Source organism: Aythya ferina (assembly GCF_964211825.1).
Source record: "Aythya ferina genome assembly, chromosome: 2".
NCBI classification, from domain to species: Eukaryota; Metazoa; Chordata; class Aves; order Anseriformes; family Anatidae; genus Aythya; species Aythya ferina.
In genome coordinates, this window is record NC_140297.1 from 112589892 (window position 1) to 112617696 (window position 27805).

Here is a 27805-nt window from a genome sequence, read left to right on the forward strand (position 1 = left end):
TCCCCTTATTATGTGACCAAATCCCAAGTTTGCCTGTGAAGTTAATATACAAAGGTTTTCCCCCTTTATTTGGTAATGAGCTATTTTTCCAAATGCTAGGGCAATTGATGATCATCTGGAAAAGGGATTACTACAAAATAAATCATTTGTGTGGAAATGACCTGTGCAGGTGCAACAAATTCAATACCCAGATGTACTACTCATGAACTGGGTAATTCAACATTACCTGTGTGGTGGCATCACTCCATGTGTACATATGTGATTCAGCTGCACAGAACTAGAGATGATCTCTTATCTAAGCTTCAGTCAGGGCTTTCAGAATCCTTAGAACAGATCCAAACTGCATATTTATCCTGAAGTCTACCTATCCAGAACTGATCAGCCCCTTCAGAAAAGCCTTGCTTCTCCTTCTTTACTTCTGTCTAGAGCAGCAATTCTTTGCTTGTTAGAGTAAGGAGTAGAGCAAGGAATCTTATAATAGATAGGAGACTTCTTGAATGTTGAGCGTAACATGTTTGTGCTGACCCAGTTCCTTTTCTTTGCAGTTACTCTCACTGTCTCTGAGTACCAGAATTTTATAACAGTGAAAGCAGTATTAAGAACCAGAGAAGCATAAAACTATCTCAGTTTCAGGATGTGGAAAGTGTTCTCTCCCTCTCCCTCTCCCTCTCCCTCTCCCTCTCCCTCTCCCTCTCCCTCTCCCTCTCCCTCTCCCTCTCCCTCTCCCTCTCCCTCTCCCTCTCCCTCTCCCTCTCCCTCTCCCTCTCTTTTTCCTCTTTCTTCTTTTCCTTTTCCTTTTCCTTTTCCTTTTCCTTTTCCTTTTCCTTTTCCTTTTCCTTTTCCTTTTCCTTTTCCTTTTCCTTTTCCTTTTCCTTTCCCTTTCCCTTTCCCTTTCCCTTTCCCTTTCCCTTTCCCTTTCCCTTTCCCTTTCCCTTAAGTAAGGCCAAAGCTTTCTGCCCAGAAGATTTTGGCCAAGTGAAATGTATGGTTTACATGCGTATTACTCCTGATTTTGTTTCTTAAAGAGACTTTGAATATCAGTGTCTAAGTAGCTTACCATGCTTGATGCATTTATATCTCATACTCAAAATATTTTGATTTCAGTTATCATTTATAAGACATCTCCTCCTGTATGTGACAGAGTAAGATGACCTTAGCCTGGGTATAAGTCTAGCATATGTTCACAAGGAACACCTTTAAGATAGCAGTTTGGAATAAGTGAGAATCTATGGGTTATTAATCTACTTTGATAGTTCTGAATCTGTTTTAATTCAGAAAGAAATAGAAACATTTCTAAAATTAGCATAGGAATTGTAAAGTACAGTTAAACATTGCCATTTGCACAGCAATCAACCTGGAGCCTATTCATCTTTCAAAAAGACCAGGGCCTAATTCATCTTTGGCAAACTCAATTCCATTTCCTTTCGCTCCAACAGAGTTTGCCTATGTTTGTCAGTGCTGAGTTTGGCTTGTATGCAGTTGAGCACATGTCATCAGCTTTCATTCAGATGATTTAACTAGTTCATATATTTCTTTTGATGTATTGCAGCTGTTCATGTATTTAATTCATGTAAATATTCTAGAATCTACATTTATTAGCAGCCACAATAGCTAAAACAGAATACTTGCATAGAGTGTTGCAGAATTGCAAAAAGTGAACTTCCTCTTCATATTTATCAATATCTAGTCTCTATATCTCATTCTAAGAGTAGTACTGCCTTCAGTCCAGTAGCTTTCCAAACATAGTTTGGAGTCTGTGGATTCAGCTGAAATATCTGCCTTAATAGTTAAGTGATTCCAAGTAGCTGGTAATTGAATAGAAGTTGTAATTTGTTATAGAAAAGATATGAATAGGAAAAATACAGCTTCAGTAAATTAATGCCTTGAATACTTTGACCAATTCTACCTATATGTCTCATTATTTTTTTTTTTTATTGTATTTTTATATTTTAATGAACAATTACTATTATAATACATCTTTCCTCTTGGAGATGGTGAAGTACATATTCACAATTTAGTATTCAAAATAGCCATGGATTCATGTTTGACATTTGAATTCCCTGAGGGATATCTTTACCTCTTTATTGGACTCTCTTAGGGAAAAACAAACAAACAAACAAACAAAACCCACCTGCATAAACTCAAACATCATGTCTGTAATTATTTTGAGACTATTCTTTTGCTTTTCAAAATAGACATCTATTTCAGAGTTTTACATGTCTACATCTGACAGGAGATAAAAAATTGGGGGGGGGGTGCTTTTGAATTATTTGTACTTATCTGTATATATGTGTTGCTAGTCAAGGGGCTTGCAATACAAACAATGGTTGCTATTTTTTTTACATTTTTTTTTCAGATGTAAAAGTTGCCAGATTATATTAGGCTAGGTCTATATCCCTATACATTCCAGTTTTGTTTTCTAGGGTGACCACTAATTGTAATAGAAGAAAAGTAATAGTATACAGATTTGGTTTATTTCTTGATCCACATTATTTTCTGATAGAAATGGGGATTTACAGAGAAGAGAAAAAGCAAATCCTTGCTTCTTAATGTTCTTCTGCAAAACAAATATAAAGGTCTCCATGGGCAAGGATTAACTAATACAAATATGCTTTCTTAGCAGCTATTGAAGAATTACTAATAAACATCATTATAACTGAGTTCAAGATATTCAACCTTGTAAATATATCCTGTTATAATTTCATTATGGTTGGCTGAAGCCCTAGGAGAACCCAACATTTCAACCTCATTGTTCAAGTCTTAATGAATTATTGGAAAGTGGCTGATTAGAAAGCATTGGATCAGAAGGGACCACTGCATTCTGAATATTTCTCTCTTTGATGTTGTTTACCTCCCAGGTTGACTCATTTCCTTGGCCAGAAATCTTAGTACATGAAGCTGTGTGCCTACTCTACTGGGCCATTATATGCCAGTGCAAGTCCAGAAGCCAGATGTGATAGGTTTATGTAGATTTTATTTATTTATTTATTTATTTATTTATTTTGTGGATTTAATGTACGTTGTAAATATTCGTGTAAGCTTACACTTTAGAATATGATTCTGACCAGAAATGGGGCACAGCTTCAATGCAGCTAAAGAGAATACAACAAAAGAAATTGTGTACCCAAACAGAAACTTAGAGTCTCCTCAGGTTAGACACACTATATTTACTCCTCTGTCTGCTGTTGGGGTTTGAGGTCTGCTTGCTTCCTGCTTCCAGTTACTTCTGAATGAAATAACTCTTCATCTGTTCAAGGCAGAGTGCGTACTGTAATATCTGTTTGTGACACTCCAACCACTGCACACTGCTGGGTAAGAGCTTGGGCCTGTGCTATGCATCAGCATCGACTTGATCTTTATCTTCCAGAGAACTCCAGAGTTTAAGTGACAAAGCACAAGCACAGACAAAAGGAATTGGAATGTTGACAGTGAGTGCATCTCGAGACTGGAGTCAGAGCCTTGATGAATTCCTAGACACTGTAAGCATAGTGAAGGAGATGTAAGTTTGAGTACTTGGTTCCATCTTCACAGTGGCTCAGTGTTGTTCCACTGCTTTCCACATCACATATACAGGGCAGTCCCTCTGTAAAGATTAACATTCCCCAGCAGATCAGTCACACAGTAAAGTAAATGTTACTTTTTACACAGTGAAGTAAATGTTACTTCAGGTAAATTCAAAAAAGAGCAGCAGTAAACTGCATCCTAATTTTTTAAATCTACTTTAAAACTATACTTGTTTGAAGATATTTCCATTGCGTATGTCTCCTAAAATAACGTAAAAGGAACACCCATTTAACCACAAGATTCCACACTCAGGCTGTGGTTGACAGTCACTCAATTTGATGAAGCTGTGTGTTTTTTTCAGTTGAATATTTCTTCAGGTTACCTCTCAGTACAGTCTCTGCCATCTTGGGGTAGGGAAGGGGTTTGAGCATTTGGCTTGGTTGGATTGAGGGTCTTTTCTTTAAAGATCACCTTACAATATGCTCGTATATAATATGCCTCCACAGTTAGGAGGAACCTATATTTTAAAGGTCCAGCGCTTTCTGGGTGTCTTGTTGATAACACACCTCAGACAAATCTTCAAGTTTATGTCTTCTGAAATACTGCAAAAGGAGCATCATACTATACTATGTTTTCACATTATATACAATAGCCTCTGTATTATTTTAAATTAAGCAGATAGCTTTAATTTGAAGAATATGCAGGCTAAAAGTATTTGAAGCATGGTAACCAACACTGTAGCCAGGCCTCTTATTCTTTCACATAAGACGGCTAAGGTTCAGAGGGTGCAAAGGAGGAGGAAATAACATGAAAGCTGGTTTTGCCAGACAGGTAAAGACTTATTCATGCTGGGAGAATCTCCAGCTGGGAAAATCCATGGTTGTTACAGCCTTTGTGCCACCAGAATAGAAAAAAGGGTTAGCTCAGTGAAGAGAATCTGGCTCAAAGAACTTAAAATAAATATCAGATGTCAGAGCTGTGACTTAATTGTTTAGCTAAGTAGATCATGTGAATTACACACAGATTGAGGACCTGTTTTTGCTTCTATTGAAATCGAGGAGAACAGAATCAGGCCACGCTTTTCTTCCAGTATCTTTCAAACACCAAAACTGTTACTGGAGTGTATGACAGCTCCTAGAACCATTTTTGTACCAGTCAGAAATCCTAGAGAGCCGCTAGTACGCAATTTATGTTTTATTATTATGATCGTAGGCTAGGACTTTAAACAGAATGTATTTCCTTAGGTTCTTTTAGGTTTTATTTCAAAATTTGACATGCAGACAATGGCTCCTAAGACTCTAACTGTGGAAACTGGAACTCCAGATTCAGATGTCGGTTTTTGACAGTAGCCAGTTTCAAAGAGAAACATTGAGACATATATGTATTTTCCTCATTTTAATACATTCTCAGATTAAAGCTCTGACAATATCAAAACTAGACCTATGTCCCAATTCAGAGATACTATCTTCAATTGTCCCATTGAGAAACTCTACTGATCTGAAAGCTCAACAACTTTATAGTGAAAATTTGGAAAAATTTTGAAAAATTTTTCTTCTTCCTTAATGAACATATGTGTTTGTTACATTTTATGAATAACAGGAAATAAGACTTTTTTTCTTCCATAGTTACGGTATTTTTATGCTTTCTTTGACATTTTTAAATTAAGAGAAACATTGAGACATATATGTATTTTCCTCATTTTAATACATTCTCAGATTAAAGCTCTGACAATATCAAAACTAGACCTATGTCCCAATTCAGAGATACTATCTTCAATTGTCCCATTGAGAAACTCTACTGATCTGAAAGCTCAACAACTTTATAGTGAAAATTTGGAAAAATTTTGAAAAATTTTTCTTCTTCCTTAATGAACATATGTGTTTGTTACATTTTATGAATAACAGGAAATAAGACTTTTTTTCTTCCATAGTTACGGTATTTTTATGCTTTCTTTGACATTTTTAAATTTTCTATTAAATAAAACTAAACAAACAAAAATACCCACCCTTGTTTGATCATGAAGGCTTCGCAGGATCAGAAGAAAAATGGTAGAAGCTGAAAACTTGAAAAGATCATTCAGAAAGAACTGAAATATTTTATGAGAAGGCTTCACACATGCAACTGATTTTGGGAGAAGGCAACATGTGCAGTGATTACCTGGCTAAGAGCCTTCATGTAGTTCTACCAAAAGAGGGAAATATTGGTAGACAGGTGACTGAAAAGTGTCTGAAAAGATCTGCAATTTGCAGACTGACATGTATTTCTGTAAATTCCATGTGGATGATGAATGTGTGTTGTTACAGCATATAACTGATGACATTATAAATTAAGTATAAAGAAATTACTTAGTATCATATTTTTGGACATACATATAAGATACTGGCAGAAATATTCTGATTTAGAACATTTTGTAGGTGCTGATTTCTGCATTCACACCACAGAGAGCATCAGAGGGTGGTGGTTGGGAGGGGCTGACAAGAACTTCTGTCCCCTGGCCAGCCACAATTAAGCATGTACAAGTTCATGATGATAATATCAATAAAAGAGCAGTCTTTTAACCAGCATCAGGGTGTGATTTCTTTTTCTGAATTTTTTTCTGAGCACATAATTAGCAACTACTTTCCTTTCACTAATGAGTTAAGCAAAGAAAAATCAAAGTGGGGGTTGGGGGAGAGGAAGAACATAGTATTACCAGCGTTGAAAACCCAGTTCACAACAGGCAAAACTATCCTGCCCATCCCCTGTTTGCCTATCCTAGCCCTTCAGATGTGATTAAATGCTGCTTCTGCAGCTCAAGTGAGTTAGCTTCCTCCAGTCTCAGGTTATGTCCTTCCCACAGCTCAGTGCCCAGGCTTGCAGGAGCCAACTCTAGGGATAATCCATTGCCCTTAAGAGGGTGTTGAACTGGAGGCTGGCAACCTCTTTTAGGCTGTAAATAGTCGTCGCTCTGCTGAGATAGGAAGGCCTCACTGGAATTACTGTTCGTGCTGATAGTTGTCTTCATAGCAACGATTGCTGCTAACTATTCCTGTCACTCCCTGCTCCCACTCACAGCTTGGCGGAGACCAGCCAAGGCAAGGAGGCCAAAGGGAGAGTGGAGAGGGAAGAAGACAAAGTGCAACAGTTGGGCAAGAGTAGGGCATGGACACAGAAGACTGGAGACAGCAGCTGGTTGGATCTCTCCTGTGAATGTGAGCTGGTCTTTATCATCTTCCCATGACTGCAAGTTTTTCCAATGTTCAGACTGCTGGAGGAACTTACTGAAAAATAGTTTTCCACTGCAACTTCTGAAGAAGTAACTTAGATATGAGTGAAGACAGGAATCCTAAGCAGATGATCATCTCCTGTGACTTGTATACTGTGTAGGTGCTATAGTGACAGAAGATGAACACCAAATATTTCTATTCCTATTTCTCCTACTTTTGTTCTCTTATTTTTGGATGCGTGTTCTTGCTGCTGTCTTCTACTGTCACAGGTGCTTTCATTTTTATATGCTATGATAATGCTGGTCACAGGGAGTGAGAAACTGATAAAACAAGAGCAGTTGTGGTGTCTGAAAGATTGTCCTGTAGATTTAAGTCGGGAAATTGAATTATAAACGAAAGTACATTTGTATCTTTCCCAAGTAATGTTACCATAAAAAGAAAAAGAGCAAACTTGGGTAAAATTTATGTGTATTTACTTTGTTTGTTCCTCTTTTGATTTTGTGAAAGCTTCTGTTGAAGGACTGATTTCCCTTGAAGCATAAAAAAAAAAAAAGACACACACATTTGTCTCTGAGGACTTTGTATCACCTTCATCTCCTTTCACCTTTATGAATGAAGGCAGCTCTCACACAAATTGTGTTTGGGAGGGTCTACATTGGCAAGAGGACCATAATGATAGCTATAATAACACAGGAGTGTGGACAGGACACTGCTTTCATTATGGCCTCTAAGATCCAGCAGGAGTATACAATGATTATGGGACTAAAGGCCTCACTTCAAAAAGGAGACAATCTTTACTTTCATTTTCTTTCTATCTCAGATGAATGGAGAAGAATCTGCAGCAGTGTAGAAAATATAAAATTTTGATTTTCCTTTGTAGAAGGGAGAATGAGTTTTGGTTTCTCATACAAATAAGCACACATGCCTTCTAAGACTGCAGAATGCAGTAGAATTATGCTTTTTGTATTTTGGAAAGAGCAACCTGAAAATACACACTTTTTTAAAGCCATCTATTTAATTATGTGCACCAAAATTATTATTTATTTTTTTTTCATGAAGCCGTTAGTTTTTTACAATCTGAAACATTGAAAAAGAAGCTGGAAAACAGACATTCTTTGTAGATTTACCCTGTCCTAGAAGTGTGGCAAAGAGCCACATTCTGAATTAATTCAGAAATTAACCCTGTTTACTGATTTGGAAATAAACAAATAATGAGGGAGTTAGCAATAAAACACTATAGGAAACATTTTTTTATTATTATTTTCAAGGTAAAAAAAGACATGTTTGTGTGGCTTATCATCATATATTTACAAGCTTGCATAGTTTCTATGTAATACTTAGCATTTCATAAATGGAATTCTAGAGGGGAGGTAAGAGAAATTCCTCTTAGACATTGTGGGCTGTGACCTAATGGGGATAATAGCACACAGAACATATGTGAGGTAGTTACCTGTTGACTTCAAGATAGTGTTGCACACTTAGAATCATTGCTGGAACCTATTGGATTTATTAAATTCAGCCTTCTGTTATTTCAGGCAACACGTTCTAGAATTTTGTTCATAAACTTTTAAAAGAACTGGACATGTCCTAGCTAATGTAAGACTTCTCTTGCCTGTTTTATCAGTTAGCAGACATAAATATCCTTTTGCTTCCTGAAGAAAATTCCAAATTGCATTTGCCTTGTGTTTTGTTGCTGCTGTTGTTTTGTTGTTACTGTTGTTTTGGTTTTGTGTGTGTGTGCTACTGTTTATATTTTTAAAATGTAAAGAATCTTCCATGCTCTTTAAAACAGAGCGTACTACCCCATCATTCAAATAAAGTGTATACATCCAACTTTATGAAATCAAGTGCCTAAAGTTCGTCATCTGTTTTCTTGGTATCCACCTGTATGTCTCAATAATAACACATATTAAGAATATTTGAGTCTAAAACCTCTTCTATAGTTCCCTTGCAATTACACTAATGGGGCATTGATGCATGAGGGGGACTGTGCAGCTATGAGTTAGAGTGGAATTTGACCCTGGCCAACATAAAAAGCCAGTACTTCAAACTATTTCAAGACTACTTTTAGGGAAAAAAAAAAATAGAAAAAATAAATAAATTATTCCATTCCAAAGAAAAGATGAACTAGAAATTGGTTATTTCAAATCTGAAGTACCCAAACTATAATGGTATTCCAAACTGTGCATGGATGTCAATCTCTCGAACAAATGTTCTGAGGACATATAAACATATAGTTTTACAGAAACAAACAAAAAAGATGCATGCTGAATTAGGAGACATTTATTTATTTGCTCTTTATATGTTTTTCTTTTCTCACATTACTGTGCTTTGTAGAAATTGTTGTCTGTTTTTATCATCTGTTTTTAGGAATCCCTTTGTACAGTAACTTTGTGTATTTTTGAAAATGTTCAGTATTTGCAATATACCCTTGCAAATTGTCTATGAATATTAATCACCCTGGATTTAAGGGAATGACTGCTATACCAAGACTTACCAGTGTGAGCAAGAAATAGATAATGTAGACAAGTAGATTCTCTGGGATAAGAACAGGTGACTGGCACTGCATGTGGTGGGTTGAAAAAGGGAAGAAAGGAAAAAAAAAAAACATATAGAAATCATGACTAAATGACAGGCTGAGACTTCAGAAGCTGGTGCTTCTTTTTACCTTTAGCACATTTAAGAATTGCACTTCTTTTGTTTTGTTTTGTTTTGTTTTGTTTTTGTTTTAAATCTAGTGCTCTTGCCACTGGCTACTGACATGGCAGCTGGATCAATCACAGTGAATGCAAGCCCTGTTCAGTTTTCACTTTACAGTCATGCCATTGTACATCTAAACTGACTGATGCCTCAACCCACTTCATCATTCAAGTGCAATGAGTGTCACAGAATAAAAACTTTATTTAGTATATGTACCACCAGATATTTTATTCATAACTAGAGTGGGGAGAATTTGAAAATATACTTCAATACTCCAGTTACTCAGCATGTAAATGGAGTAGTTTTTGCCATCCTCACATCAGAAAAATATTACTGGAATGAATATCAGGGAAAGTGAACCTCCAGTCACTGGTTTAAGTATCCTTAGAAGCACAGGTTCAAACCTGGAAAAATAAATAAGTGTGGAAGCATTTATTTGACATGGGAGCAGAACTAGCATTTTAGGACTTGACTAATGAGGTACAGTCAAATATCACAGTGTGCATTCCAAATATTTGCTATAAATAAAGTCAATGTACTGAACAAAGGTTTTGTGGACGGCAAATAAATCCAGAGAGATTACAATGCTGTTTATGTCTACCCTTGGAGAAGTAAAAGATAAATTGACCAAGTCATTCATTATGAATTGTTAATTGTGCTCTATTTGCAACCCTTAAGCTCTAGAGTAAACTTTGTATTGCAAGAACGGAAAGAGCTCCCTTTACATAGAGTAAGTGGGAAGCCTAGTAAACTCAGAGCAGAAAGGTATGTATGAGTACATTCAGCATATTCTACATTCAGTAGATGGCAGTGGTATGCAGTTGTAGATTAACTCAGGATTTTCTCTTGAACAGATGCTGTCATCTCTGCGAAACCAAGTAACGTTGTTTGGGGGTTTATTTGAGGCCTTTTTTTTTTTTTTTTTTTTTTTCTTTCAGAAAATACTAAGATACCAGGTATTTATTATTATTTTTATTTTTATTTTTTACCTGGTGGAGCAAACAGGGATAGAAAATGTTAAAAATCTTTTCTAATTTATTGTAATCTTCATTACACAACGCTTGGTAAGGCATCTGGTAAGTTTTCAATTTCAAACAATGGTATTACATAGGGAAAGGAATGCATCTGTCTGGAGCATTGACTCATTTTCCATCTATGCCCTGTGGAACTTAGTGTGTACACATCAAAGTCTCAAAATAAAAGTATTCAGTAAGTGGGAACTGTGTGTGTTACTTAACAGAAGTAGTAACACAGTGACGTCTTGGAACTGCACACAGAAATAGATATTTTCCCTTGTCTACAGGAATGAATTGCAAATCTATTGGGGGAAAGCAGTCTGTGTGTGTATGTGTGTGTGTAAACAAACAAATTGCTAAGACAATTAGAAATTATTACGAAGATTTATTTATGAAAAAATTGGGGGGAAAATGCAAAACAAAAGCAGAAATAGAGCTTATGTGATTGATAGAAACCGTGAATGAGGAGACTGAGAAGAATTAAATTGCTTTGTTTAAGTAGATATTTTCTCATAAAGCAGCTATTTCAAATACAAAAAAAAAAAAAAAAAAAAAAAAAAAAAAAAAAAAAAAAAGATGGAAAGATTTGCTCTCTGTTGAACAAAGCAATATTTTTCTTGCCTCCCAATTGGAAAGAGCAGTAGAAAATGCATTAGAAATATCAGTCTGTGAAGTGAGATGTAACGTAACCACAAATTTGTCCTAAGGATATGGAGCACTCCTGGAGAGACCCCAGAATCAATTAGTAGTCCCTAAGCAGGGACTACAAATGTCACCCATTTTCAATGAAGAGCTGTGTTCCTCTAATGTGTCAGACACCATGAATATCCACAGAAACTTTTAAATCTGTATTAATATGGCTATTGTTTGCAGAACAAAAAGTAATACCATTCTGCTTGCATTGGAATAGCAGCATATAAAACCAGCATTTACAACATAGCCAAAGCTACTGAATATCTCAGTTTTGCAAATTGAACTTTGTCCAGCCATGAAACCTGGAGTAAGAGATTTAAGCAGTGAGTTCACTGCCAAAGTGTAAGAATGAAAGTAGGAAACTGATGCTTTTTAATTGGTCAGGGAGCTGAAGAAAGCAGTATATGTTAATTAATTCAATTCTCCTTAACATTTGCTGCAGTTAGGAGCCATTCTTTCAAGCACCATGAAGCTGTCATGTGGCAAATGCCTTAGCCAGGGAATGGGACTGACAACCTGTGACAGCAGCCCACTGTCGTGGATCACTGTCTTCATCTAGGAGAAGTACCTGGATCAGATCTCTAGGTGCATGCTTCACACTCTATTTATTCACAGGACATTTTGCCATGTGATTCCCATGTGTGACACTGACTGTAGTCAAATGTCTATAGTTTACTCAACAACACAACATAATCTTATTAAAATGAATGTAAACTTTTTTTTTTTTTTTAACTTTACACTGAGGATGTGCATTGCTTCTTACCATTTGTAGAAATCATTGCATAGTTAAGGCATACAGAGGAGAGATTATTTGGATCATTGAGGTTTTTGAATATCTTATGTGTTTTTTTTCTTTTTTTTTAATGATTTTTTTGTAAAGATTTAATTTATTTTTAAGAGAAAATGCTACCATGCCGAGGATACGTTCATCCTGTCATTGCAATGTTTTTCCATTCATTCATCTTTTAGGTATATCTCTTTACTTGGGTATTTTCTTATTTTTTTCTATTTTCATCTCTATTATTTAAGTTCTTCTGACACCTTACTAGTTATTTTATGAATTTACATTTGAAAGATTTTACTAAGACTTTTTATCACTTTCTTCTCTCTCTCTCTCTCTCTCTTTTTTTTTTTTTTTTTTTTTTTTTTTTAACATGAATTAAATCCATATTGGCATTGCTGCAAGTATGCAAACTGTTACACCTTGTAGTACTGTCACAGTACACAAGACCTGCTATCTTTAGGCACTAACAGAAGTCTCTAGTGAAGAAAAGCTCCATTTAATTAAATGGGACTTGTCTATTTTAACTAAAGACAGTTTTGCTGACAATAATGTTTCAGCCACTGCACATTTCCTGTGAACAAATACAGCCTGTGTTAAGCTGAAGCTTTGGAGAGTCTTGTCCTTCAAAATGTCACTTTTAATTAAAGGTTTGCTAAAACATATTGTTTTGTAACCATTTTATTGATCTGAAATTATATTATGAAGAACAAAAAGAATTATATGCTATTTTCATGTCAAAACAACATTTTCAGAAGCTTGAGTTTATAATAAAAGTCAGATGCATCTCACTGCTGGCAGTTATTTTTTTGTTTGTTTTGATATTTTTTTCCTGTTGTTTTATAGACAAAAAAGAAAATACACAATAAAACATTTTTTAATTATAAATTCTATGGTTATAAAATTGCTTTAAACAAAATATAAATAATATAAATCATTGTAAGATATATTAAGATACATTATTGTTCCTATTGACCTTACGTTGGACTATGTGTATTTGCCAAGTTTTTTGTGCATTTATAGTCTTTTAACTGTCTAGCTAACTGTCTTAGGTAACTCCTTGAAGTGCAGAACATAAGAACCAGAAAAGCCTGTTGTTCCATCATTTGACATGTAATTTTGAGGAATGCTGTAGAAAATAAAAGTGGCTATTCTGAGTTAACAATAGTTATTCTGAAAAATGGAAAATTATTGAAGCTGGCTAAAAATGCCAGGCTTTGAATACTTTAATTGAAGAATGATTTGAAGAGCACTTTAGCACCTGTTTTTAAATCTAACAAATAATGTAATTTCTATTTTTGTGTTCTGTTAGATACACTTATGTTTTCCTGAAGAATTTACCTGCCACAAAATTTTTTAAGAATGCTTTAGTGTTTATCCCCCCTCCCACCCCCTGTTTCTTTTTTTAAGAAATTGAAAAAAATGTGCCTTTTATCATTTATTCTTTTATTGTTTATTATTTTTAGATGCATGGGTATTCTTACAAAAAGTGAAGATGATGATTCTTGATGAAGATTTCTTTTTCTTACGTAGAAGGGTTAAGGGACTTGGAAAATGAAGCAGAGCCTGAGCTTCCCTGAGTAAGCTAACATAGGCAAAGGCTGCCTGTTGGGGACACAAACAAGTTGAGATCTTGATTTTTTCTGCTAAGGTGATATCACCTCAAGACGTGGAGCTTTGATGCCCCAAGCTGACAAGCTGTCTTGTGGGGATTTGGCCTATTTCAGTGCTGCAAGCACATCTCTCTTTTTTTTTTTTTTTTATATATATATTACAGGAGGACGTGAATTCATCAGGTACCATCATAGTGCTGGAGACAGTAGAAACACAGGGTAAAAAATCAGCACCTGCTGTCACAGCTTTGCAATTTGAACTCACAAACACTGAGAGACACAGAAGTGGAAATCCACATCCAAGGTGATGCAGCTATGTCTCTATTGCAGGTTGAGCTCACGCCCTAGCCAATGGCTGTGGCTTATTTGTTTTTCTACCTCTCGATGAGCAAGTCCAAATTTGTGAAAAATTAAGCATTCATCTCAGCTACCAAACACTGAATAGAAACTGAAAAGTGTGCAGAATAATTTTCTACATCATTAGCTTTACAACAGTGGTTTAAATCAACTTTGGAAAGTTTACAACAAAATCATGGTTACAGCAGAGCTCCGGAGCAGCTGTTGCTCACTGCCTCTTAACTCAGAGCTTGCTTACTCTCATGCAGGCTTTGTGAATAACTAACCACCATTCCAATCATTTAATCATGGTATAAAACTGTCACATCCTTTTTGCATTTTACCTGAAGTCCCAAGTCCTTCTACAAGGCATCACAACTCAGATTAAGAAAATTAACAGTAAGGATCATTTATGATTGAAACTGCGGTACAAACTTAGCCATTCTGTCTGTGGAGCTGGAAAACACTCTACATTTGTAACATCCCTCTATTTTCACCTTATATTTTTATATTCTGAGTATTTTAAGCAGCAGATCTAGTAGCAGATCTGTATTAGCACCATTAATAGCTGTCCATATTCACTGCTGTCTGTGGAAGCAGTGTAGGATGGGCAGTATTTTGGACCAGGTTAGAAATAAGCTACAAACACATACAGAGGTCCTCATGTCGGTAAAAAAGAAAACCTTGAATTCACTTTATTTATGATTATAATCTGAGATTATAAAGATGAACTCAGGGTCAATAGCACAAGTGCATTTTAACTCAGATATATTATCTCTGGAGAGCTGTGCAGGGTTTGTAAGATTGTGCACAAGAATGGCACAGTCTGAATGTTCTCCCAGCTGATAAAAAAATCTGTTACTCTCTTCCATAGGATATATACTGGCTGTACTTTACTAGTTTGTGTAGCATGGTCTTGAGGCAAGAATGGATTGAATAAATCATCTCCAGTCAATGCTTCCTGTTCATGTGTGTTTCATACTTACATTTCATTCTTTCATTTTCCTGTTTCTTTTGTATTTTTGCAGTGTTACTTCACAGTGTTTTGATTTTAGCAATACTTTGCCAATCTATCTTGTTATTTTATGCTATTACATGTTTCTGCTTTTCCTTTATGAGACTTATATATCAAAATAATTTAACGTGCTCTGTGAAGATATGAGCATACACTGCAAGAATGGATATTAAGATATCTGTCTTAATAGGTGTCGGGTACCACATGCAGCATGATCTGAGCAACTAAGAGCAGGTTAGAAGCCAAAATAACCTAGCATAGTGGTTCTGTCTTGATCTTTCATCACCATATAAAAGCATCCTGTATGGACTTGAGATCCTGATTCTGGTTGCAGTGTGATCTGGTCAGGAGTCAGTGATAACCATTCCATTCTAAAAGGATGTTCTTTAGTTTGATTTAAATCCTAAGTCCTTTGAGACCTCAGCCTCATAGTTGTGCACAGATAGGAGGGCTTCACTACATTCAACATGGACAGTTCTGGAAACCTGTTGTTGAGGAAATTAATAGAAAATACCTATAGCAGAAATAGTTTGCCTGGTCTCATTAGCAGTGCCAGCATCCAGCTATGCTGCTGAAAGGTAGAAGAAAATTACTGTGCTTGTGTCAGGCAATTAATAGTTCATAGAGCTAATAGAGCTCCTTGTGCCATTATAGCAAGTGGACAGAAGTGTTCCAGTAACCTGTGCTCCCCGTGCCATTTATACAAATGAACTGACATTGTCTTTGTGGAGAGCTAGGGGCTCACTGACTGCATTACAAAATGTACTGTACTGGAAGAAAAAGAATGTTTCAAGAAAGCTGAAACATAGGCACGTGTTGAAAAGAAGACTGCTGCCTGGAGGGCTGGCAGCTGTGTCAGAAGAGGAGTGGGCATGCAGTCGGTGTCATTCAGCTGCTGCCCTGCACATGGCTGACCCATTCCTGTAGGGACAGGCGTAGACAGGCTGGGGTGAACCCTGAGCCCAATGGAGGTTGCTTGTGGGAAGCAGACCCTGCAGCATTCATTCTCAGCTACAGCTGCAGTTTATGCCTGAAATCCTGAGCTCCTTTCCTGAGTATCAAATCTTTTATCCTGTTTTGCCATCTGTGTATTTAAGGGTGGGGTTTTGGCTTTCTGTCATCCTTGACCAGCCTTCACCAGGCTTCGGTTATTTCTCTTTACTGGTCCACTTGAGGCATCTCATTCAAAACTCATCCAGATTGTTTCACTATTTTATCTTTTCTTATGCTTCATTCTGAATAATTTTAAAGTATTTGGTATCAGTAAATCAGTACTTGGCATACAGTACTTCAGTAAAATTCTAAGTTTAAGGGGTGATATTTCATTTGAAATTAGGAAACAAATGAAATAGACGTGAGTTAAAACTGAGATTTTCAAGTAAATTAGGTCCCCTGATCTTGCTAAGTTGCACTTTAGTGTGGCATTTTAGTTTAAAATCTAAAAACTTGGACATTTTAGTTTAAAATCCCAGACTAAAAATACACTCATGTGACCTCTGAGAAACTGCTTAAGGCCAGTGATAAGAATTTATTTTGGCAGAAGAACAACATCTTTCTATAGTATGTAAGGGAGCTTGCTCTCTTCTAAGCTAAATGTTAATTCAGACTGTGAATTAGGAAAAAAAAAAAAAAAAAGTAGGAGAATACAGATATTTAAAATGGCATAAGTGGTCAGGAGATATTTTTAGTGAATAAATATGTTTAGCTGCAGGTCCTAATGCTGAGACATTGCAATGCTCAAAGAATTACTGCTAAGAAAGGCATTTCTTTTAAATTTAACATAGCATATAGCTGTTATGTACAGTTTCAGTGGAAAAAATAAGTCTTGAGGGAGATGCACTAGTTTTAAGAATTTTTACTTGTATCAAAAGCTTTTGCTGTAAGCCAGAGGCAACATCCTATTGCAAATAAATAAATAAATAAATCCTAGTGAGTAGAGTTTTTGTGTTAGCTCAGATTTCTCTTCTGCCTATTTCTTGTGGCTGTTCTGAGACAGGTACTTTCTCTTGTACTTTTTGGAAAAAGCACCATATTTGAAAATGGTGTGTTTTAAAATTCACAACTATTTTCCCAGGAGTGGAATACTATTTTTTGACTAATAATGACTATAGAAATACTCTTGGTCTATCTACTTCTCTCTTCATGTACCCATAATTTCAATACCCAACATACTGTATTTGGTTCAGTATTTTACATAATTTGTTCAGGTACTCAAACAGTTGTCATTACATGAAAACATATTTATAATATTTACGGTCTTTCTTAAAGTACAGCTCAATTAACTTACAAGATGTGCAAACGACAGAAAATATGATAACGTATGCTTTTATGAGGACCATTTGACATTTCTTCAAGAAGAAATTTGGCAATTTCTTCTTGGATTAAAAGAAGATTATTCCAGGAAGAAGATTATTATTATATGTGAATATACCTGGAATAATTTGAATAGTTATTGTGTTATTACAGTAGACTTCTCATATTTTGCTTTAATTTATTTTTTTTTGTAATTCCTATACTACATAGATACATTTTTTTTTTCTTTTTCTCTTTAGAAATTTTCCCAAGAGATTCCAGTCTAAAAGACAAGTTCATAAAACATTTTACAGGTAAGGCAAGTTGTTTGCACTTTATTTTACCCACAGATGTATATTCTAAGATGCCACAAAAAAAAAAAAAAAGTCATGCTGTTAACTTTTTTGAGGTTATGCACTAAGTTTAACATTTTTGAAGTTATATTTCCATCATTTAGGGCTAGAATGTTTTAAAGAACTCTAATCACATTTTTAATCTTAAATGTATATGTATTTCTCCATAAACTTTGTCAGTCCTTCCATATCAATTTTTAAATCTGCCAATTTTAACTACTCATTAGACTACATATATCTTTCAGAATCAGATCCATGTGACTAAATTTTCACTCTATCAGCAAAACACTTTGTTCTATCTCATGATATATATGTGGGCTTGCTTTTTTTAACACAGCAAACAAAGCAAGAAAGGATTTAAACCAAGAAAGGGTGTTAAATCAGTGTAAATGAATCAGAAAAATCATTTGATATTTTAGATATGGAAACTTAATATGATTGCAGTCAAATACTTGTACTTGAAAACAGATGTAGTTATATCATACACTTGTTTATTGTATTTTGTTTTGTAACTACTGGGAAAATTATTGTACTGGCTGTAAGCAAAATGAGCTGTCAGCAAAAATATCAACGTGCTTGTGCTGATTCTTTACTTTTTTATTGCAAATGTTCTGAAATTCAGAAAAATGAAGGTCTGAAAGTATGACACTGCAAATGTCTTGGTGATTTTAAGTATTATTGGGATTAGTGAAACTAAAACCTAGAGAAATACATAGCAACAAAATAGAATTTGAGATAATTATGTCTTACCTCTTTGGAAATTTTGTACAGTCATTGGCAAGAAAGGAAAGGATTTGTTGTGTCCTTTGTATGTCAGGGGAGTCCTCAAACCTTTAGAATAAGCACGACAGTAAGGGTCTTTCTGCCAACAGCTAACTCCAGTCTAACAACACCTACAGGAGAAATGCTACACCCAGCTGCCTCTTCACTCCCACAGTAAACAAGAATAATTATGAACCTTATATTCATGTGAAAAAGTAATGTCAATTCATGTGAAAAAGTAATGCAAGGTACAACTGTGTTATTCCATGTACCACAGGAATACTAGAAATTAACTTTCTGGGGAGGACAGACAAGAAAGAGTTGCTTATATTAATAATTTAACTGTTTCCTTTTCATATTTAAATCTGGAAACTTCTCAGCCATCATAACAAGATCAACATAAGAATCTGAGTAGGATAGATGATGAATACATAGCAAGTTTCATTACTCAGAAACAGTAGTGAAAAACAGCCACGAGTTTTACATAAGTTATTTTGAGAATACTAAATCACAGAAAGGAAAAAGATCAAAAAGTATTTAAAAGCTTGTTTCTGGAGACATTTATTAAATTAATAGTTTTTTCCTGCATGGGTAGTTGCTATCAAAATTGCTGAAATTATTTGTTTAAGAATAGCTGGAATGAATAAGGAAAGCAGGTTCATTCCAAAATTCTTGGAAGTTTATTTCTTTATTGGCTCAGAATTACTTCCTACATTTTTTTTTCCTTTTTAATTATGCTCTTAAGATCTTCAGTGATGGGGTTTTCTGCCTGATTTTTCTTTTCCATAGGTTTATTAGATCCTGTAATACACAGTCTTTTTCCTAAAATACAACCTAAATGTATTTTTCTTGATTCTGTTCAAATCATGATCCTTTTTCTATGAACCTTATTTAAGTAAACTATTCCAATATAGTCCTTGCTAGTGCAAGAATTTGGACATCCTGAGTTAATGGAGTTGGGGAAAAGAGGAGAGGGAAGGGAAATCAACACTACCTTCACAGTCCATTATCTGTAGAGTTTCAGGATTAAGAGATTTTTTCTACGCTTGTACTTTGCCAAGATTAGTAGACTTTTTAAAACCAAATAAGATCTGTATGTAACAATTCTTGACTGTAGAAACAATCATAAATAATATTTTGAGTCATAAAGCTATCTATCAATTCAGCTTGAAAAACCAGCTGACACAGATTGCTTTATAAGGCACAAATAAAATTAACAGCCTATTTTTGATGGCAAGAAGGAAAGTTCGAAAATCATATATTATCTGAAGGGACATAAAATTTATTTAGTGACAAAGCTGATGTTATCTCCATATATCTTGGATAATTTTAAATTGCATACTTTCTTGAGAGCCTAATTACATACTCAGATAAAAAATAGCAGCAATCTTCCAGTTCAAAGTTGCAAAGGCTGCTTTGTCAGTTTATTCAAAAGCTTACTTGTGGCTGAAAAATCTCATGAAATCTACATATTACTGTAAAATATACCCAATGTTCAAGTCAGTTCACTGTCATAGGGAGAAATCTTCTTGCAAGCCTGTGGTAGTTGACCTCCACTATCAGGGAGCCAGGGAGTATTGTCTCCCTGTATATTTTGAGGCTGCTAAACCACCTTTCAAGTGGTGAGATAAATAACTGTTGCCCAGAAATATATAGTATTTTTCTTTGACTAGAAAGTTAGTCAAAGCAGTGTTGCATGTCAGCCATGGTTTGGGGACCAGTAGCTGTATATTCTTACGAAATACTGTTATGGGCCGATGACACTGAATTTCCAGAAAAAAGGGAGACTGGAAGAGCAGACACATAGCATACAACACCTTGGGCACACAGGGATTTGCCTCATCCAAACGTTTAAAACACATGCTGCCCTCTGCAGGTGTGCACCCTTTCTTGCTAGGACTGCTTCAACGAGAGATAGGGTTGTTAGATACTTTTTGGCTCTATTTTTCTCCTCAACTCCCACATCATATTCATACAGAGCTTCTAAATGATGTGCAAATTAGAAGCATTAGTAGATCAAACTACTTCATCTTTGCAGGGCTTAGAAACTCATATTTCCTTAAAATATTGCTTTTATCTATCTTCAGAAATAATATCTGCATTCCTTCTACATTATTCCTACATTATAATACTGACTACTGAACTAACGTTGTAGTTGCAACATTCTATTTTTCACCACAAACTGTACCATTAACTTGGAATTAATAGAATTTCAAGGGTAAGGCAGTCTATCACTTCAATTTTTCTGTTACTTGGATCATAAGCATTATAGTGTAGTAATAAGATTGTTTTCTGTTATTTTAGTAGTATTGTTATAGTTGTGTTGCATCATAGTTGTTTAAGGTGTAGCATAAAGTTAAGCATAATTTTATCAAAACACCTTGATGTTAATTCTATATGATGACATGATTCATTGAAGCTGCGAAATCATGACATTGAAAGGTTGTGGTTAACTCCTGCTTACTCTCAAATAGGGCCAGTCACATTTTCATCAGAGTGTAGCAAGCACTTTCATCGGCTGTATCACAACACAAGGGACTGCTCAACGCCAGCTTGTAAGTTGTAACTAAAGTCAGTTAAAATCCAGCTGTGATACTTGTTTAGAAGCAACTTGCTTTTCCTGCTCAGTGTTTGGTGTGCTGATTCTTCTGTATCGTTTTCTCTTCACTGTAGCAATATTCTACAGAATACATTGAAGGTCTTCTAATGCACACATTAATTTCTGTTAATTAATGCAGTTACAGTCAACTGCTTAAAACAGAGATCCTTCTAAGTGAGACTAACATAAATGAAATGAAAACTCTGGGACAAAAATAAAAGAATAAAAAAAATCAGGCATGCCTATACAGACGTGGGGTATGAAGCCATTCTTTCCCACTCTCCTTAGCTCTACTCATGCAATAAGATGAAATCTGAAAAACTCCCCACCTTCTGTTAACCATCAATTGCATGTTTATATGTTGTTTTTGACTATACACCTGCTTCTGATGGCAATTATCCAAATATGCCCACTGTTAAAGAACAAAAAAGCAATTTGTTCATCATTTCTGTTATTGACCTATGCATTTCTTATCAAGTAGTATTCCACTATGAGATCAACAGAAGTTTTGCTGTAACACAGACTAAACGCAAATGTGTCAGAAAGATTTACTGAAAAAGAAAACTATTCTATTGTGTTATTAACTGAATAAAACAAAGAAAAATTGAACAAATAAACAAACAAACCAAAAAAGTCCATTACAATTAAGTTAACATTCTCTATTCTAGAATAAACTATGTCATTTCATTAGCAAATGTGGATCTCAGTGATGTGTAAGCACATACTATGGAATGGCACACTTTGGAAATTTTTCAGGACTTAACATAAAAAAATGACACAGTCATAACATTTCTATTCTAATTAAACAACTTTTCTCTAAACAAGATTGCAGTTTGAACTGTGAGGAACTAATTTTTAAGTTTAACTATCAGCATAGATACTAAAAATGTGATTAAAGCCAAAGCAGGTTTTATTTATCCTTTTCTTCAATCAGACCCAAAGCAGACAATGACTTTCATTCAACCTTAAATGTTCTGTAGATCTAAAAGAGTTGAACACTCACCTGTCTGCAATTTATCCAGCATTCAAGATAGTTATCAAGGCTGATCACAGCCAGAATCTTTTCCAGTCTCTTTAGAGGAGTTTGCTGTTTTGTTTCAGGGAAACCGTAGCTACCATAGGACTTCTGAGGATGGGTTACTTCCTGTCCTACTGGCACAGTTAAGTTCTTTATAAACATTCCCTGAAGCACTGATCCCAGGTTAGCATTCGGTCCCTTGTTGTTTGACACAATTTCTGTTAAGTTTTACCAAGAAACTTATCAAACAAGACAAGAAGATTGTACTTAGTATTCCTTGTTACTAAATGCTTCGGTCTTTCCATCAGAAAGCCATTTGAACAGAGGACACTAGAGAAAGAGCAAGTAGGTCACTAGTAACTCTAATCTGATAGCTAAGATTTATTTAGACATGGAAAATATGGATTCCTATTAATGTTAACAGTAAGTGGAACAATAAAAAAGTTTGAAAGGGCCTGACCTCAGTACCTCATAGTCTTTGTATAGGAATACATGTAACATCCCAAGTAATGAGTTAAGTTCCTTCAGGTAAAGTTGGGAATTGAACCTGGTCTTCTACCTCTTAGGAGGGAACTATATAGTAGAAAATGAACTGCTTACATCTCTCACATTTCCTCTAGGGCCTCAGCTAGGATAAGGTATAATTTTGCATTTTGTGCTCATAATTTCATGAATTTCCATCAGGGAATGTTTTCATTGTGTAGACAGCCTGAAATTCTATTACAAGTTCTACATTTAATTTGGTGCAGTTTTTGAGGGTATCTGGCAGATGAGATTCATTATTGCTGTTGGTAATTTTGTTTTACAGATTATAAAAGGTGTGCAAGGTTGCTAACAAGATTAGCAATGAGCCCTTTGTGTACACAGTCCTAGGATGTTTGTTATGTAAGTATCATTTTTTTCCCACTCGTGTTTTTTATTTATTTAATGGTCTAATGATTTACTCCACATTTGTACCTTGTTATCAGGTGTGTATATAGAAATGTTGTATTAACAGTGCATCAACGTGCAGTTCTGGGATTGCTCTAAGAACTGCCTACTACCTCATGGTAATACACAGAAGCACAGATGTCTCTGATACATGCCCCAGTCATAGGTGGCACTACAGAGCAAAATTGTGCTCTGGATCACATCTTGCTACCAAAATTTTGAGAAGACTAACTGGTGAAGATGAAAAGTGTGTAAGGACTTACATTTGTTACAAGCTTTCAGTGAGAGAGCTTTGCTGTTAATGCATGGAAGAAACAGAAAGCCTTGGTCTCAGGTCTGAAGTCATAACAGACATGCTATCACTTTATTCATCTTCAGGATCACTTGTCATTCCCAAATTGTCTCCTGAAAATTTGCCTAAAGTTAATACCATAGATGGCAATAGGAGTAAACTGAATATAAAGATGTGACAAAGCTGAAGTCTTTCAGTAACAAGCTGTGGAAGGTAGCAGTTCACTAGCATATTAAATATGCTAATTAAACATCAGTGTCACTGACAAAAGGAACATCTCCAAGTGAGCTGTTTTTCCTAGCAGCTTGAATATCACCAAATATTGTTTACAGTTCTCACACTAATTTGAAAAAACACACTAGTTATTATGGGTCAAGAAAATATATAAAATCAGTGAAAAATAATTTATTTAAATTTTTTCAAAGATGGTTTCCTCTTACCACCTCCTTCTGACAAGTGCTGCCTGGAGTTTGGGGGAGTAGTGTATGTCACTTCTTCCTGCATCAAGACTTCAATTCATACTAATCAAGAATAAGAAAGGAAGAGTAGGATATGAGTCAGTGTTAGCTGATTTGATTCCCAAGTGGAGGTGGGTTTCATTCTGGTGGATGTGTGAAAATGCTTAGAAAAATATGGCAATATTTCAGTGCTGAGAATAAATGACATAATTCCTTTTGCCTCTTCATTTCTTTTCTTTTCAGTCTGTTTGGCCTCTTGCCTTCTGGGTCTTGCAGATGGTCTTGAATATATCAGGGACACTAAACGTGAGACTGACTAAGGGATGTTGTTACTTTACCAGGATCTTCTTTTTGTAACTGAAGGCAGGAATCCTTTCCTGAATGCCTTTTCTTTTTTTTCCTTTGTTTTTTCTTTTTTTCTTTTTTTTTTTTTCTCTTTCTTTTTTTTTCTTTTTCTTTTTTCTTTTTCTTTTTCTTTTTCTTTTTCTTTTTCTTTTTCTTTTTCTTTTTCTTTTTCTTTTTCTTTTTCTTTTTCTTTTTTCTTTTTCTTTTTCTTTTTCTTTTTCTTTTTCTTTTTCTTTTTCTTTTTCTTTTTCTTTTTCTTTTTCTTTTTCTTTTTCTTTTTCTTTTTCTTTTTCTTTTTCTTTTTTTTCTACTTCCATATCCTCAGTACAGAAGCCTCTATCATATCCTATTTCCAGCTTTATAAAAGGATCAGAAGTTGCTCCTGATTTGCAAATCTAGCTGTTCTAAGTGGCCTGCCAAAAATACACTCAGAGGTGATGTGTGAGGAAGGAAATATAAGCCATGTGCACTGTGTTCACATAAAATTGTTCCTAGGCTGACTTACTCCCTACAATGTTAAATATAGGGAGAACATTATAAGAAAAACTAGAGCTATGATCTGAGTGTTTCCCAGCTGCCTCTGTGCTCCCTTGCTCTGTTCTTCCACCAGGTAGATAGAGTAGTGTGTGGCAGTGGGAGCTGAAGGGGAGCTGCTGCAGGCTGCGTTTCAGGACCATGGAGAAGGCCATAGTAGGGCTGCAGCTTTTTTTTTTTTTTTTTTTTTTTTTTTACTATTATTATTATTATTATTACTACTATTTTTCATTCAGATGATTTCAAATGGATGTGAAGCATTTAATGGAATCCAAAATCTAGAAATGCACATGACTACATGTATGGGAAACTGGTGAGATGTGTAGTGTGGACTGCTATGAGTTAAACATCTCAGCATCAGATCTGATGATTTGCCACTGCAAAATTCCTTGGTATTCACAGGAGGGAAAGACCCACTGACATTCTGGAGTTAAGATTTGTGCAACCCAAAGTAAAATGATTTACAAACAGAATTATACCGAATTATTAAGCAGCCTTCCTCTGTGTTTTGAAATTAGTCATAAAATGTCATGTCCTTTTCTCTTGCAGACTTTCTACTAAGGAGAGAATTCTGATTTGCCAAGAAAGTGCCTTGAAATCTTCCAAGACAGAGAAGACATCTTTTACCTTTTTGATTTACAACATTTTGTTACTAGATGCATTTTATTTTCATATATTTGTTGGACATTCCATATTTGTGTGAAACATTTTATTTTAATTTGTAAATTTGTTGCCTATAGTTCAGACAAGACAATTATTTAAATACATTGTATATAAAGAATACTAATAATATACTGATTAAATGTTATAACCACATGCAGGGAGTTGGTAAAAAAAATGGTGTTTCTCTTGTTCCATTGTATTTACATCATTTTGCTCAGGCTCTTACTTTCATTATTTGCACTAACTTGAAATGCTGAAGTCTATGTAACTGAAATCTGAATAAGCTGTGGGGAAGTTTTACTTGCCATGGAAGATATTTTATATTATGAAGCTTTGTTAATATATACATATATATTATTGCTCATCAGAAAAAAAAAATGCTCAGAAATGCACCTTGCTTTCAGGAACATTTGTATGACTATTTGGGATTATCATCAGTTACATTTGTACTGGCACTTATGGAAAGAGTTGCAAATAATGTAAATATAAAGACTGGAAAACTGCAATGCAGTTTTGGTGGAATAAAGAACATAAAAAGAAACCATTTTCAAGGGTGGGTATTTAAATTTATTAAGGGGTTACTTATTTAATACACATCTTTAATTTACTTGGTGAAGTCAAAATAATTTTCCGCTGAGAACTACAAACTTGTGGGTTTACCTTTTTTGCATTTTTTTTTTTAAGTAAATTTTATTCAGGCATTTATTCTTCAGCTAAATGGGGTGCCAACAAAAACACATCGTGCACCCACTGTGAACAACAGAAACCTTCTGTGAGTGTGAAAAGAGCATAATAGCCCTATAGAAGAGAAAATACTGAGGGAAAATAGTATCATAAAATAGTATCATAAACTGAAGGGCATAATGAAAGTATTTGGCTGGTAACACATCAAACAAATATTTGGGAAGATTCCAAAGCACAATTACTTTCTTATTTAAACTTAAATTGTGATGTTAACAGTTGCTACCCATTTGTCTCAGTTCTATTATTCCGAGCATTTTTGATTGATTGTCAAAGAATCTGGTATGAAGTAAGAAGCGAGAATTTTATGGTCAGGCATACAGTAATTGACAACACATGTTCACTGTGCCCGGATCACAATTCTTGTGATTAATTGACCATTGAAAAGCACTGCCCCAGATTGGTTATGCTATCCTTTCCCTCAGTGTAGGCTTGGTGATCCTGATAAATTCTATGGCCACTTATGAGGAAAGACTAAGTGAGCTGGGCCTGTTTAGCCTAGAGAAGAAGAGATGGAGAGGGGACCTTATCAACCTTTATAAATACCTTTGGGGACAACGTAAAGAGGATGAGGCCAAACTCTTCTCAGTGGTGTCCAGTGACAGGACAAGGGGTAATGAGTATAAATTGAAGTACAGGAAGTTTCATTGCTGTATATGTAAGAACTTTATGGTTCAGGTGACAGAGTGCTGGAAGAAGCTGCCCAGAGATGTTGTGGAGTCTCCTTCTTTGGAGATATTCAAAACCCACCTGGATGTGATCCTGTGTAATGTGCTTTAGGTGAGCAGGGGGCTTGGGCTAGATGATCTCTGGAGGTAACTCCCAACCTCAACCATTCTGTGATTCTGTGATTACTTCTCCCTCTACAGAATAGCAGGGAAATGTTGCTCTGAGATTCCTTGTCAAATAGTGTACAGCTGCCTTATTCTTACATTCAAAGGGGTTTAGTTTCTTCTTTCTAAATTGCAGTCTTTTAGCATCAAAGCTGGGCTGGGTCCTATCACGCACCAGTCAGACCAGCTCATACCTTCTCCAGGTACTGTTACATTCTGCCTGGGCAATAATATATTAAACTATTTGTTTCTAAACAGCTCGTTACTCACAGCTGTTTACTTTGTTACTCCCTCTGTAGTCCTGGCTAGAATGTTGAAGTCCTGTGCTGTTTGTATTTATTCTTTATATGATTATTTCCAAACCTTTTTGCCATTGTATTTTTTTGATGAGAGCAAAGATTTCAAGCTACATTCTAATCTATGTTGAAGGCAGTATTCATACTGAAAATAGAGAAATGTATCTGTAATCCAGTGTCAGAATGGTGAGATAGGTAACCATGTTTCTCTGTGAGTTACGTATTTCATAGAAGTTTGGCCATATTTCATTGGCCAAAACAAGTCTGTGGGTGGCTCAGAAACACTGCAGCTAGAAGAGAAAGGATGAGGTGAGAGAAGCCCAGAGTAGAGATTAGAGGTTCTGAGAAAATCTTCATTTTTAAGTCTTGATTTTGCATTTTCCATTCTGATTTGTTTTCATCTCAGTTTCTCAAGTTAGAAAAAAAAAAAAAAAAAAAAAAAAAAAAAAAGTCTCTCATAACTTCTTTCACTCCTCAAGGGACTGAAGATAATGAAAGGAGAAACAGAAAAAAAATGCCCTTTTCTGAAAAGGAGTGAGAATTTCTGAAAAGGGAAATAAGAATTCCAATGAGAAAACCTCATCTGGTTTGTTTAATGTAGTTCTGGGTCTCCAGTCTAATATGCTAAATCAAGAGCTTCATCTTACTTTGTGAGAATAAAGACATCTTCTTCCTATTGAGTGCTCAGCTCCCTACCTTTGGGAAGTTATAAACAGATGTTATAAAGACACTAAGCAGAGATTAAAACACAGAGTTAAAATGTTGGCAAAGGGGAAAAATAATATGTGAAATAAATTAGAGAAGACAAACCCGCCATTCTAATTT

General features: G+C 35.3%; 1 protein-coding gene across 1 annotated transcript in view; it reads left to right on the top strand.

Annotated features, from left to right (window-relative positions):
- Positions 1-25654, top strand: part of ALKAL1 (ALK and LTK ligand 1) — a 36631-nt gene extending 10977 nt beyond the window's left edge. Inside the window, exons 3-6 of the mRNA XM_084510944.1 lie at positions 17417-17470; positions 20746-20826; positions 22697-22773; positions 24997-25654. Coding sequence (XP_084367070.1) covers positions 17417-17470; positions 20746-20826; positions 22697-22761 — 200 coding nt within the window. The 3' untranslated portion in view covers positions 22762-22773; positions 24997-25654. The remainder of the gene's footprint in view (positions 1-17416; positions 17471-20745; positions 20827-22696; positions 22774-24996) is intronic.
- The last annotated feature ends 2151 nt before the right edge of the window (positions 25655-27805 follow it).